Below are 13,803 nucleotides of genomic sequence, written 5' to 3'. Positions count from 1 at the left end.
TAAATAGCCGATAATAATTTTTATAAAATACTGAAAATGTTTTTTTTTTAAAAAAAAAAAAAGTAAAATCAGCATTTTTAACTAGTATAGTTACCCGGCCACAGCCCGCCAATTTAAATTTTAAAATAAAATTATATATAGAGAGAAAAAAAAATAACTTTTTTATAATTTTTCTATTTAAAAAAAAACTATTTTTTATATTTCAAAATTTCCTGATAAATTTAGTATGTGGGTTGTGATTAGCTCGGCCCATGGGCCGAACCATCCTGATGCTCCAAACGATCTGACTTATCGGATTGGATCTGACTTAGAGTCAGCCCGGGCCCCCCCTTGCATTTCAAGTCCACATCGAAACGACGTAACTTTTGTGGAGTCCCCGTCGACTCGATCCATCGCAATTTACCCATCCAGACGCATTACAGTTCCCGCCTCCGTCCTCCTCACCGTCGCCGCTGCCCTACTCCTCTTTCTCCTCCTTCCTTCCCTTTCCCCTCCACCCTCCGCCTCCCTATCCTGCCCTCCCTCCGCCGCCGGCAGCACCAGATCTTCCGATCCTGTCTCCCCTTCCTCCGACGACATCGCCTGGCTCAAATCACAGCTCGCCCGTAACTCCATTCAAGAGCCTTCCTCCTCGACCTCTACCTGGCATTCCCTCCGCAAGGGCATCAATCCTCGCACCCTCGCCCAGCAGCTCGAGGACCTCGGCCGGTTGGTTCTGCAAGTCTTTTGGGGATGACCAGAATAAAAATTTGATCTAGATTCACGTTGTGCAGGTTCAAAGGTATCTCCCACTATGAGGGCGATGAGGGTAGCAATCACACCGCCCTCCCTTGTCCCGGAGAGCTCTTGGTGGAGGAGCACCACAGCAATTACGGGGAACCTTGGGCCGGCGGCCGCGACGTCTTTGAGTTTCTAGCCTCGACTGTTGAGCTCAAGCCATCCGATGATGTCCTTGAGATCGGGTGCGGCACGCTCCGCGTCGGCCTCCATTTCATCCGTTACCTCGACGTAGCGCGATTCCACTGCCTCGAGCGCGATGAACTCTCACTCATGGCCGCGCTCCGGTACGAGCTCCCTTCTCAGGGTCTCCTCCACAAGCGGCCTCTGATTGTCCGGGGAGATGACATGGTGCTCGATAGATTCGGATCTGACGTTTTCTATGATCTTATTTATGCAAGCGCAGTGTTCCTTCACATCCCTGACACTCTGGTGTGGGTTGGGCTTGAGAGATTATCTACCAAGCTAAAACCTGAGAAAGGTCGGATCTTTATTTCTCACAATATCAAATTCTGTTCTCGATTAGGCGGCGAAGAGTGCACGAAGAGGCTCACAAATTTAGGTTTGGAATACGTCGAGAAGCATACGCACGACAGCTTGCTGTTCAGTCATTATGAGATATGGTTTGAATTCCAAAAACTCAGAGCCTAGAGCAAACGAGATTGCTGGAGTCTAGGGGGTTTTCATTGTAGAACAAGCAGAATGGCGTCTCTACAGATCTGGAGCTTGTTGAACATAGGAAAACATGGTTGTGGAAAATGAAGGGTATGCAGATAAGCTTTACGATTGCTGAACTTTGGCGAGGTCATTCGAATCTTCCTTTTCACATTTCCAATTCCATTGAATTTCGCAAACTGTTCAGGATTTTACTTCTTCTCGAACAGTTTTGAGACTGCCTCGAGGTAGCTATTGATCATCTTGTTTTTTTGTTTTTGTTTTTTTTTCTGTGTGTGCTTATCAAATATCTTTACCAAACTGTTTGATGGGATTTTGTGATTGTAGTAATCATTGAATCTTTTTGGTTAATGGATTGGTCGATCCTCTTTAGTAAAATGCTCACGCTGTTTTGCCTTGCGTTTCATGTGCTTATATGTATAATTCTTGAAATTTTACTTGGAGTTGTTCTTGGCACATAAAATAGGATATGTCTCATATATTAGCCTCTTAATGTTTTCGCTGATATTTTTTTGGCAAATAAAATAGGATATGTTTAATATCTCACTGAATTTATCCATTCACAAGTGTTTGAACATCACATGGTTAACCCATTATATAGTGCATTAAGTAACAAGTTGGCATTTCATATCATTTGTTTAATTTGTTTGTCACCCTTATTAGAATGTGTAAATTCACTTGTGGATCTGCTTTTTTATAAATGAGTATTTTATGCTGACTATCTCTCTTATCTACTGCACCTGAGACAATTCCTTTGATGGTACTACTGAATGATAACATGTGATTTTTCACTACATTAGTTTTGTGCTTCTTCAGGTTTGATTTATCCAATGATGTAAATTTCAGTAGTAGTATATCAATTTGAGAGGATGTGATTCAAGTTTCTGACTTGTCACCCCTCTTGGGCACACTTTCAAGCCACATCTGCTATCAAAATAGGCATATGCATCCATATTTGTAACGCAACCCGTATTCATTCTCATTAAATCTGATGAAGAAAATTGGCATCGGGTGTTCCTAAAGTTGGGGCATAAAGCAAAGTTGAACACATCTTTGCAGGGACTGCCAAGCAATATAAGATCATATTAGTTACTACATTTTTCTGCAATACTTTTATAACTGGCACATCAGTGACTTGTCTGTTCTAATCTTTTAATGTGGCATATGCCATGCTTCGAAGAATACAAATTCCTGTTATTTTCATTATGCTTCGTTTTCTAATTAATTGCTTGGTAATTTTGTCTTAGTTATGAGCTCGGCTTGTGGAATATTTGCATGTTTAAATTGAATTATTTAAATTTAGACAAGAAGGAAGTTCATCCTTGCACAAACAATAGTGCTCGTAACCCATCTGATGCATACATACACTTTTTCTCATCTATGCCATTTGTGTTTTGGCAGGTAAATTCATGTCTCTACAATCTAGAAATAACAATTGTTCATAAGTTCTTTAAACACTCTACAAAGTCTGAAATTGATTCTTCATATAACTTTTATGCTTTTGTAATAATTTTTTTGCTTTATCAGCTGTTTCAGTCCCACTTGTATGTGGTCAGTAGAAATGTTCCTCTGTTCTTTAAGCACTCTACAATGCTATAGTTTGAGTAGTATTTTTCTGAACAAGTTTAGAATATACATTTTTAAAATGTCAATCTAATTGATATATCTTATTGTTTCCCATTCCACATATTTATGTTAATAGTAATATTATATTATAATTTTCTTGGGCCTATTATATGAAAATTTATTGTAGTTTCTGAACTAAATTGACATTGATTTTACCTGCTTGTTTTTGTTTTTTCAGTTTGAGTTATAGAGGTTGGAAGGTTTCATTTAAATAGCATGTATTATGGGTGATTAATAAATTAAAGAATATAAATATAAATAATGACAGAAGTAATTAGAAAATAACATACATATAAGATACTTAATAGGGGAATATTTGTTTCGGATAATGATATAGTGGTTATGTTTTTTAAATGGTAGTTGAATCTTAATTGCGGGTTCTCAGCGTCATGGTGTCGTTGTAGAACATTCAGATTGTCTCCTAGGTATTTGTAGTTCGAATCTCAGTTATGACGTATTTGTAGGAATTTTTTTTTCAAATAAGAGATGTAATCAAAGGACGCTAGGCTTCTGGACTGGCCTACGCTTCCTGATTTATCCTGGTGATTGATAGGAAATTTTAATGATGTCAAATTGGTCACTTGATTAATCATTTATTTTAATTACAACACACTTTATTAATTTATCTTCAGTTGAATGATAACTTTAAAAATATTGTCCATTTTTATAAGCGCTTCTTAATTAATTTATGTGGATTAAAATATTATATTGGATCGGCGATTAACTCTAGATTAGAAGCATTGAATATCTTAGATAAAAAAAATAATAAAAAGATGAATATTTAATAAAGGGGCTCATTGTTCTAACTTTTGACGGTTACTTAAACCGGCTAGGAAGGGAGGAAATATCATTAATTTTCTTTTTTATTTTCAAGTAAGTGGAAATAAAAAAAATATTTAACTCCATTTACTTTTATATTTTATTTTCATTTAATGGAGGGAAAATAAGGAAATAAATTCTATATTAAAATAGTGACGAAAATGATAAAAAAAAAATATTTGTTTGACCTTGATTTCGTCTAAGTAAAAGGTAATGAACATGAGCAAAATAAATTTAATTATTTTCATTTTAATTTTAATCAAATCAATAAAATAATAATATAAAATAAACCCCCTTTTTTAGATTCATTTTTCTCATAATTTTTAAATATTAAATTTAATTATTTATTATCGATGATCCTCTTCTCCTCTTTACCCAACTTTCTTATTTACTTTTGAGTATATTCTGAGCTATGATGTAGCGGTAGGATATATAGATTGTCACTGACATTCATGATTCGATCCTTAGCTATGATAAATTTATAAAAAAAAATTCTTCATTTTTTTTCCAAATAGGGAGTGCAACTAAAGGATGTTGGACTTCTTGATTGTCGAGGGCTTTCCGATTTACTTTGATGGTCTATGAAAAAATTCTGTGGGATTGAGCCAGTCAACCTTGGGCTAGTCAATGAGAATAATTAAGTTTATTAATTTTTTTTTACTTTTAAGTGCAATGGTAGAACATTAAACTTGTCATCAAGATATTCATGATACATTTGTAAAAAAAAAATTCTTTAAATAAGATGTGCAATTAAAAAATATTAGACTTCTGAATTATTTGAGTATATCTTGATTTACCTGATAATTTATGAGAAATTTTATAAAATCAGACTGATGATTTGAGAACTAGCTGAATTGAATTTATTATTTTTATGTTAACTTTTGAACTCACTTCAAAAGGTCCACTATAATCTCTATCATCATCATCTCAATGAATATCTTTTCCGTCTAGCCCAAGCAAAATTTAAATATCTTAATTATTAAAAAAAAAACATATATATATTTATATATATATTGTAGATAATAAATGGCTATTACGGTATTAAAATATTTAATATATCTTCTTGTCACAAATTAAATATACAAAAATAAAATACATACGTTTTTTGCACCTACCATTTTTAACGCCAAACAATGGTTAAATGTTTATGATCATCCTCCATATATAGAAATGTGACATTCAACTAAGTAATAAAATTTCGTAAGAGTTAATGATCTCCCTGTTTACTTGCCAACTCTAATTTTAGATTTTTTTTTAGACTAAATTTTTATAGTGTCGGATGTATTAATGGGAGAAAAGATGATATAGAACACGGATCCTTTGGACTATAAAGTATGATCCAAAGATTAGTTCACTTATAGATGAACTTTTATGGCTTTCACATGTTATCTAGGTAGGGTCTATGGAATTTCACCTATAAATCATCTCTGATTTAGAAGAGGATCAAAGGTTACAATATAGAAGATCCGGACTGACACGATTATATAATTATCCTAAATTAAATTTTTACTTTAAATTTTTTATTTTATTTACATTAATTATCCTAACTATTTTTAAAATATATATTTTATAAATAATAGTTCTTTAAACTCGGATCAATATTTTATTTTCTAAATATTCAAAATAGTAATTTTCTTTTCTCATGCTAATAAAAAATTTCTGAATATCTAAAATTTTATCTTAAATTTTAATTTTTGAATGAGAATTCTAATATAATATTCTAAATATAGATAAATCTGGACATCTATCAGAAAATTTATTTTTATATTAGAAATGAAGAGTGTCTCTGTCTACCCTGTCGATATATAACTCCTCTGTCCTGGCACAGGACCAGGTGCTGTGTTCCTGCAGGCAGCGATGGTTTCTGAATCCGGACTGATAGGACTGCAAATGTTACCCAACGATCACTGTCGCTGTGTTTGGAGTCGGTGCTGTGGGCCTGGCGGTGAGAAATCATCAAACACGCTATTTGCAAAATTGCTGTCAGTTTTGCTCGATTGAGTCAATCCAAATTTTCAAAATACTGCTTTATAATTCAGAATTTTTAATCTGCTTTTAGACCTCTCTAATGGGAAAACAAGCGCAGGTTGCTGAAGGGGCCAGGTATAGAAAAGCTTCCAAAATTATAGGCATTGACATCAACCCAGACAAGTTTGCCTTAGGTCAGTTTTTCTTTTTAATTTTTTAAATTTTATTTTAATCGGATATATGATTTTACATTTATTTTCCAAAATATTTTTTTTATGGAATTTAAGACAGTAAAACTAAATTAGCGAGAGTTGCTTTCTTCAGGAAAGCCAATGGGCATCACAGATTTTGTCAACCCCAAAGATCACGAGAAGCCGACGCATGAGGTAATCAATTATATATACTTCTCAAAACAAAAATAACTAGACACTCATCTATTTCTCCACAATCGAAGATTTTGGTCAAGCCATTTGGCATTTTTGTGCTTGAATTTGAGTGCAAGCAGGTGATAAGGCAGTTGACCGGAGGAGGAGTTGACTTCAGCTTTGAGTGCTCTGGAAACCTTGACGTCCTGCGTGAGGCTTTCCAATCAACCCATGACGTATGCGTGTGTCTATGAGTTAAAGAACAATATTTGATGAGTAATTTTGTTGTTGGTGGTGGTATGTGCAGGGATGGGGTTTGACTGTGATGTTAGGCATCCATCCCACCCCAAGAATGCTCCCTTTGCACCCCATGGAGTTCTTCGACGGCCGGAGGTTGGTCGCCAGTATCTTTGGAGACTGTAAGGGCAAGTCGCAGCTACCTTCGTTTGCAGAGAAATGCGGGCGTGGAGTGAGTGAATCTTAATTTTTTTAATGATATCTCTATTTGAGTTACATAATTTGGATTTCTCCTCTCTGATGAATCTGGCTAAAATAAATTTTGGATAGTTAGTTGTTTTTCCCTTTTTCCTGTGGTAAAAGTGGCAACCTTTGAATTTCAGTAGCAGTGGGCCAATTAGATTTCGACAGTCGGCTCAGAATTGGCAGACTAATTTATTGTTCGCGAAAATTACGCACAGGCATTAATGTGTTGCCGATTTAAGATTCCTCCAAATTCTTTATATACATATGAAAAACCAAGTGTTTGACGAACATAGTCGTCGGCTTTCCTACCCCGCCGCCGACTAATAAATGGCTTCTGAATCTAATGGCTTCTCCGCCGCCGCTGCCGCCGCCGCCGACAGAAAAATCATCACGTGCAAAGGTAAGCAAGAGTAAGGCTCATGTTTTTTCCATGCCAAAGCCCTTCTTGTATCCGTCTATCTTTTGATCTGTAGCCGCTGTTGTGTGGGCTCCTGGAGAACCTTTCGTGATCCAGAAGGTTCAAGTCGAGCCTCCGCAGAAGCTCGAGGTTCGCATCAAAATTCTCTTTACTTCCATCTGCCACACCGATCTCAGCGCATGGAAGGGCGAGGTAACCTTTTTTTTTTTTTTTATTCTTTCACATTCATCTTTAATCTTCCTCTGTTTTTTAATGATTTCAGTTTCTGTTTTTTTTTTTTGTTTGTTTGGATCTTCCAGAATGAGTTGCAAAGAGTGTATCCTCGAATCCTTGGGCACGAAGCAGCGGGGTGAGGAATTTAACATCGTTTATGACGACGATTTGGAAGAGGGAAGTGTTTGGCTTTGATTTGAGTTGGGCGTTTCGTCGAACAGTGTGGTGGAGAGCGTGGGCGAAGGGGTGGAGGACCTGCGCTCCGGCGACCACGTCGTGCCAATCTTCAACGGCGAGTGCGGAGACTGCACGCACTGCCGCAACCCCAACACCAACCTCTGCGCGCGCTACCGGGTGGACCCCTTCAAGAGCGTCATGGTGGCCGACGGCGGCACGCGCTTCTCCGCTGTGGACGGCGCCTCCGGCGTCCGCCGCCCCGTGTACCACTTCCTCAACACATCGACCTTCGCTGAGTTCACCGTGCTCGACGCCGCCTGCGTCGCCAAGATCCCGCCGGCTGCGCCGCTCGAGCGCATGTGCCTGCTCAGCTGCGGCATCTCCACCGGTACTGGATCCAATGTTTAAGATCTTAGGCTGGAGAAACTTGCAAAAAAAAATTCTTCTCCTTGATCGAATCTCCGTAGAAATTTTTCTAGTGCTCGCCGAATTTCTTATTTTTCTCACAAATGCATAGGAGTTGGTGCAGCATGGAACACCGCTCAGGTCACCAGCGGCTCCACCGTCGCCGTGTTTGGACTCGGTGCCGTCGGCCTTGCGGTGAGAAATTGTGCAAATCATTATTTGCGCACTTTCCTTTTCATTTCAAAATTTTCAAAATGTTGCTGTACAGTTCAGAAACCTTAAATCCGCTTTAAAGTCTTTCTAATCGGAAGAACAAGTGCAGGTTGCTGAAGGAGCAAGGTACAGGAAAGCTTCCCAAATTATTGGCGTCGACATCAACCCAGATAAGTTTGTTTTAGGTCAGTTTTTAAATCCTTTTTTTAAATTTTCTCTCAGGATTTATTTAGTTATATAATCTAATGTGATCCATGAGTGTTTAAATTAATTAGCTGCCGTGAACATCTGATTAAATGTTATCTTACAATAAATTAATGATCGAGGAGAGAACATATACCCATTTGTTATGGCCATTCAGGAAAGCAAATGGGCATCACGGACTTCGTCAACCCCAAAGATCACGACAAGTCGGTACACGAGGTAATTACATACAAACAGGGAAACTTTCTTATGGCTAATCTAAGCAATTACTTGTCTGTAGAATTGTAGAGTTAATCTGTCATCTATTTCAAAGTAAAAAACTTTAGACGCGTGCTAATATGATACACAAAATTAAATTAATGGACGATGACTGAGAAAGCAGGTGATAAGGGAGTTGACTGGAGGAGGCGTAGACTACAGCTTTGAGTGCGCCGGAAACCTTGACGCCCTGCGCGAGGCTTTCCTATCGACCCATGACGTACGTATGCATTCTCTTCCAAAATTTCACAAGGGGTGAGTTTTTTATTTTTAATCAAAAAAAATTCATAAAAGTGGTTTCGTTGTCGATGGAATGGGCAGGGATGGGGTTTGACTGTGATGCTGGGAATCCATCCCACCCCGAGAATGCTCCCTTTTCACCCCATGGAGCTCTTCGACGGCCGGAGGTTGGTCGCCAGTGTCTTCGGGGATTTCAAGGGCAAGTCGCAGCTGCTTTCGTTTGCGGAGAAATGCATGCATGGGAATGGGGTCAGATTTTTTCTGTAGTGCCGATCAACAAAATGATTCGGTCGTTTTTGAAGATTTGAGTGATTTAATTTCACATCTTTTGGGTGGTGCAGGAAGATAAGATTAATCTGGACGGGTTCATCAGCCATGAGCTGCCATTTGAGGACATAAACAAGGCATTCGAGCTGCTGGAACAGGGAAAGGCTCTGAGGTGCATGCTGCACTTGTGATCGTCGCGTGAAATTATTTATGTCAAATGAATAATGTCTTTTCTTTTGCCTTCCTCTCCTAAACTTGTCGATGTCTTCGACTTGAATAAGGTGTTCAGTTCTTGAGAAAACGCTGTCGCATATGTTAAAACGCTGCCAGAAATCAACCTTCATTTACTTGAGAGCAAAAAGTAATAAAGCGAACAAATTACATACGTATCTCATTGTTCTTGTATTCTCTCAAATAGATAAAAATTGTTAAAACTTGAGAGGTAAAATATTTTTTTAAAAAAAAATAGAAATTTGAATTGGTCTTTTGATATCAAATGTGTAACAGCTACATGATTGATGATGAAATCTGTAATGAATTCCCCTTGTTCGCGATAAACATTCCGAAAGATTTTTCTCTCTCCAAAAAGATCAATCGGTTCTCAAGATTTTGGAGTCGGTCACGGAGCATAAATAAAACATAATTAGCCACCTAAAGCCGATGAGCATTTGGATCGAACTCCAGAAGAAAAATAAATCACGGAAAAAGGATCACCATTCCTTCGAAACAAAACTGGTAGCAATCCCACGCTAACAATGAAAAAGAAAGGAAATAAACGCAGGGAAGAGGGCTGCAGCCATCGCCTAAACGGGAGGAAATCATCGATGCGCCGTCACCAGGGTCTCGATGAACCTGAGCCCGTCGAATCTCGGAGCGAATTTGTTATCAGCACCCTTTCCGGACCCCGCTCCCGCGGTATCTCTCATCCTCGACGATCCAGAACCCTAATCGACAAAATCCATATCATCAATTAAACCGTCAAAACGGATCATCTCGTTCTTCCCGATTCGAGACGAAAAGGGCGTACCTCTTTGGATGGAGGGATGGAGCAGGCGTCGCGACAGTCGGACGTTGCGGCGGCAAGAGCGGCGGCAGACGCGGCCGCGATGGACGCGGCGAACGCACCAGCCTTCTTCATTACCACAGCGACGACAACGAGACGGTGGAAGTCTTCTCTTCTCTGGAATGACGTCCTCTCTACCTCCGCTGTCTGTTTTATAGCCTCAAAATCGACCCGTGACCGAAAAATATGTACCCGATTGAAGTCTGCTTCGGTTCCGAAGGCTTACGCGTGCATCTCACGCCAAAGTGTATCAGAGCCGTCGAAAAATAGTTTTCAACTCATAAAAATAAGTAATAAAAAAAATCCAATAGCTTTCGGCGGGTGCGGACGGTTTTGAATTCGCAGACACTATCCGAGGCGGAGATGCAATTGGGTCCCACTCAATATCTAGAATTTTCTAATACATCAATGGGAAATTTTAGAAGATAAATGCACATACACAAATTATAGGGGATATTTTATCTTAATACGGATAAAATATTTTATATTTATTAAAAATTGATTATAATATTATTTAAATAAGTACTCATAAATATCAACCGTATCAACACATAACACATGATATGAAAATCTAACCTCCTCGATCTATCTTCTAGAGTTAGAATATTTTTTCCCCATGAGATTATAATGTAACGGTAGAATATTTAAATTATTATCTAGGTATTCGTATTAAATTTATAAGAATTTTTTCTTTAAATAGGGCACGTAACTAAAAGATGTTGGGCTCCTGGACTGCTCGTTGCGAGTATTTCCTGATTTACTCTGATGGTCGGTAGAAAACTTTCGTGGCACTGGACCAGTCATCCCAGTTTCAATGTTATCCAGTCTGATTAATTATTTTTTTTAGAGTTAGAATATTTTTACTTTGGGATAAGATTAAGTTGGTTAATACGGAATAGAGTTAGGATAAGAGTTCGAATCTCGATAAATAAAGTTGATGAAATTTTTTTTTCTAATTATAATTTTCTAATTTACCTTCTCCTTTTGCCACATAAAGCCGATCGTATAAAACTATTGAGATAACGAATTCCATCTTTTTACTACAGTAGAGTTAGAATATTTTTGTCCCTATGTATTAGCACAGTTAATATACGTATAGATGTTTATTTCAATACGTTTTGTGGTTCTCATTGGACATAAAATATCTCACGTGATTTATGTATTTGTATCTTGTCATCATGCCTATTTATGTATTTGTATCTTAGCATCATGCCAAAGATACTGAGCTACTTTAAATGAGTAATATCATGTTTTACTCTAATAAAATTAGAATAGTTTATCCCTATGGAGAGGACTTGCATAAAATATTTTTTATAATTTATCTATTTATATTTTGATAGGGAGCCGAAGATACTAGATAACTTCAATAGAATTGAAATATTGCAACTTATATTAAATTTTACAAATTATCATAGATCACTTATTTTCTTGTACCATGAGACTACCAGAAATGATAATAGGGATTTTATAGTTAGGCATGCGTCAAACTGGTATTGTAGCCAGAAATTTGTTATATGGTGCAGGCAAGGCATGACTCAACACACAACAAGAAAATTTTGGTTGACACTAAATATAACTTATTATTTCTTGATTGAGATGATTATCTTGTTGGTTTCGAATTCTCACAAGATCATAAAGATATAAGAGTCTTCTCCATAGCTCCTCGTTTCAAACACCCTAGGGATTTGGTGGTGATGTCTCATAAGAGAAGTCTTGTACTCATATGATAAAGAGAGAAAGGGAGAAAAGTGAGAATCTTGCATCCCTCAGGAGAGAAAACTCTTTTCTTTTTATACACATGAGAGGGGTGTCGTTTGCCTCTTTCCAAAGGTTGCTTTGGCATTGGTCATGGGTTGCTTTGGCAACCTTTGGTGTGGGCAATAACCGCCCATATTAACATCTCCCACTTGCCCACCAAGGGCACAATAAAAGGTCAGTTGCTCACAACGAGCAATTCATCTCTCGACACTTGCTTCTTAATCTAACATACGGTGAAAGGAATGAGCGACCTTACGAGAGTCGGCACAACAAATGAGTAGTGATCTATTAAGTTATCACTAAAACTAACAAATCACAATACTCTAAAGGAATCCCGTGATACCCTAGATATCTTCAATATTCACTAGTTTTGACATCCCGGATCTCGCCATCATCGACCTAACCATATCCAACAATGTTCTGTTCCATCTTTCAGCAACACTATTTTATTGCGGTGTATTTAGAATAGTTAATTGTCTGCGTATTCCTTTTTCTTCGCATAAAATTCGGAACTCATCCGAAAGATATTCACATCCTCGATTTGTTCGAAGAACTTTTATGATTTTGCCTAATTGATTCTCAACCTCTGCCAAAAAGTAATTGAAGCAATCTAATGCTTCATAGCAGTGAACGATCAAATAGACATATCCATATCATGAATAGTCATCTATAAATGTGAGGAAGTATGAAGCCCCTTAACGGGTCTTCACACTCATAGGTCCGCAAATGTCAGAGTGGATCAATTGTAAGAGTTCAGTAGCTCTCTTAGCCTTTCCGAAAGGCTTGCGACATGCTTTACCGGCTGAGCACGATGCACACACAGGAAGATTGACTTTAGCGAGTGAGCCTAGCAAGCCTTCTCGAGCTAACCTTTGTTGGAGCAATCTAGTGACCCTAGGTTGGATGTTTGGGTAATAATTTAAGTTAGGTTGTTTATTATTGTATTTGATATGCATTGTGAGTGTACAGGATACAGATACAACAAGAAAAATTCAAGTGTGACCTTGACAAATGAGGAAAGTCCAAGAATGAGTCTTGGCGGTGTAAGTCCAAGCATATAGTCTTTGCAACATAAGTCCAAGTGTGACTTGGCAATGTATGAAGTTCCGGAGGTGCGACCTCTTGTCAAAGGAAAACCTGACAATAATGACAAGGCCGATGGAAGCTCCAGAAGGCAAGACGTGAAGGATGGAGAGACATCCGAGGGACGCAAGGCTGATGGAGGAGGCTAGAAGGCTAGGTCTAAGCTGGTCGAGCGAGGATGAGTGCTGAGTGAATGCACTCGGGGGTTAAATCCTAGGATTAGGGTTCTATTGTAGCGTTACTGTAGTAGCACTATAGCGTTACTATAACAGTACGATAGAGTTACTGTAACAGAACTATAGTAGCCGATTGGTGTTTTCATCAGTCGACTGGTAGCCGACTGGTGTTTTCATCAGTCGACTGGTAGTCGACCGTTAGCTTGTAATGGTCGAATTTCACTTAGGACCAATCAATTGGTGGTTGTACCAGTCAACTGGTGGCGGGAAAAATAATAAGTGTTTTCCTCCCGAGTTTTATTTAATAAAGCTCGGGGTACTTGGCCAAAGTTGACGAAATTAGTGATGATTAACCCTAATTAGAGTCTCCAAGTGCCCAAGTGATATAGCTTGCTTGTACGAGGTTATGACGAGTTTCTCCACCCACAAGGAGCTATGGGAGCTAGCTGAAAGTTCTCCAGGGAATCATCCACCGACGAATCGAGATCTTCCACCTTACGGACAGCCGTGGAGTAAGAGTTTTATCTCCGAACCACGTTAAATCAACGTGTTAGGGTTGCTTTCTATTGTTAGTATTTATTTTTGTATTCCGTTGTGCGTACTAACTATTGTAGA

At 38.2% G+C, this 13,803-nt stretch overlaps 4 protein-coding genes across 4 annotated transcripts; 3 read left to right on the top strand and 1 right to left on the bottom strand.

Annotated features, from left to right (window-relative positions):
* The first annotated feature begins 226 nt into the window (after window positions 1-226).
* On the top strand, window positions 227-1,803 carry LOC122004371. The gene is made up of 2 exons (XM_042559271.1): window positions 227-708; window positions 774-1,803. Exons 1-2 carry the CDS (start codon window positions 227-229, stop codon window positions 1,426-1,428), a joined length of 1,137 nt encoding a protein of 378 aa, XP_042415205.1. The 3' UTR covers window positions 1,429-1,803.
* Window positions 1,804-4,923: 3,120 nt separating this feature from the next.
* Window positions 4,924-6,714, top strand: LOC122004363 (alcohol dehydrogenase-like 3). The gene is made up of 6 exons (XM_042559266.1): window positions 4,924-4,935; window positions 5,780-5,842; window positions 5,984-6,059; window positions 6,190-6,251; window positions 6,371-6,466; window positions 6,538-6,714. Exons 1-6 carry the CDS (start codon window positions 4,924-4,926, stop codon window positions 6,712-6,714), a joined length of 486 nt encoding a protein of 161 aa, XP_042415200.1.
* Window positions 6,715-6,959: 245 nt separating this feature from the next.
* LOC122036878 (alcohol dehydrogenase-like 4) lies at window positions 6,960-9,605 on the top strand. Its single transcript, XM_042596314.1, has 10 exons — window positions 6,960-7,113; window positions 7,187-7,323; window positions 7,431-7,480; window positions 7,566-7,909; window positions 8,039-8,121; window positions 8,249-8,324; window positions 8,501-8,562; window positions 8,726-8,821; window positions 8,923-9,090; window positions 9,183-9,605. The coding sequence occupies exons 1-10, from the start codon at window positions 7,041-7,043 to the stop codon at window positions 9,297-9,299; spliced, it is 1,206 nt and encodes a 401-aa protein (XP_042452248.1). The 5' UTR covers window positions 6,960-7,040; the 3' UTR covers window positions 9,300-9,605.
* A 127-nt stretch (window positions 9,606-9,732) lies between these two features.
* LOC122036889 lies at window positions 9,733-10,308 on the bottom strand. The gene is made up of 2 exons (XM_042596325.1): window positions 10,136-10,308; window positions 9,733-10,052 (listed from the first exon to the last, which is right to left on the bottom strand). Exons 1-2 carry the CDS (start codon window positions 10,244-10,246, stop codon window positions 9,927-9,929), a joined length of 237 nt encoding a protein of 78 aa, XP_042452259.1. The 5' UTR covers window positions 10,247-10,308; the 3' UTR covers window positions 9,733-9,926.
* Between the last annotated feature and the right edge of the window lie 3,495 nt (window positions 10,309-13,803).

Source organism: Zingiber officinale, chromosome 1A, assembly GCF_018446385.1.
Source record: "Zingiber officinale cultivar Zhangliang chromosome 1A, Zo_v1.1, whole genome shotgun sequence".
Taxonomy (NCBI): Eukaryota; Viridiplantae; Streptophyta; class Magnoliopsida; order Zingiberales; family Zingiberaceae; genus Zingiber; species Zingiber officinale.
The sequence above is the reverse complement of the archived record's forward strand: the minus strand, read 5'-3'. Positions and strand labels throughout refer to the sequence as shown.

What these genes read in the sequence shown, in the direction of transcription:
- LOC122036889 (XM_042596325.1), bottom strand. Translation starts at nt 10,246, where the DNA reads ATGAAGAAGGCTGGTGCGTTCGCCGCGTCCATCGCGGCCGCGTCTGCC. An exon ending in CCATCCCTCCATCCAAAGAG is followed by an intron (nt 10,053 to 10,135) that starts GTACGCCCTTTT and finishes TTTGTCGATTAG; the next exon opens with GGTTCTGGATCGTCGAGGAT.
- LOC122036878 (XM_042596314.1), top strand. Translation starts at nt 7,041, where the DNA reads ATGGCTTCTGAATCTAATGGCTTCTCCGCCGCCGCTGCCGCCGCCGCC. An exon ending in CCCAGATAAGTTTGTTTTAG is followed by an intron (nt 8,325 to 8,500) that starts GTCAGTTTTTAA and finishes ATGGCCATTCAG; the next exon opens with GAAAGCAAATGGGCATCACG. An exon ending in CTTTCCTATCGACCCATGAC is followed by an intron (nt 8,822 to 8,922) that starts GTACGTATGCAT and finishes TGGAATGGGCAG; the next exon opens with GGATGGGGTTTGACTGTGAT.
- LOC122004371 (XM_042559271.1), top strand. Translation starts at nt 227, where the DNA reads ATGTGGGTTGTGATTAGCTCGGCCCATGGGCCGAACCATCCTGATGCT. An exon ending in CAGCTCGAGGACCTCGGCCG is followed by an intron (nt 709 to 773) that starts GTTGGTTCTGCA and finishes CACGTTGTGCAG; the next exon opens with GTTCAAAGGTATCTCCCACT.
- LOC122004363 (XM_042559266.1), top strand. An exon ending in TCGGTGCTGTGGGCCTGGCG is followed by an intron (nt 5,843 to 5,983) that starts GTGAGAAATCAT and finishes AAACAAGCGCAG; the next exon opens with GTTGCTGAAGGGGCCAGGTA. An exon ending in CCCAGACAAGTTTGCCTTAG is followed by an intron (nt 6,060 to 6,189) that starts GTCAGTTTTTCT and finishes TGCTTTCTTCAG; the next exon opens with GAAAGCCAATGGGCATCACA.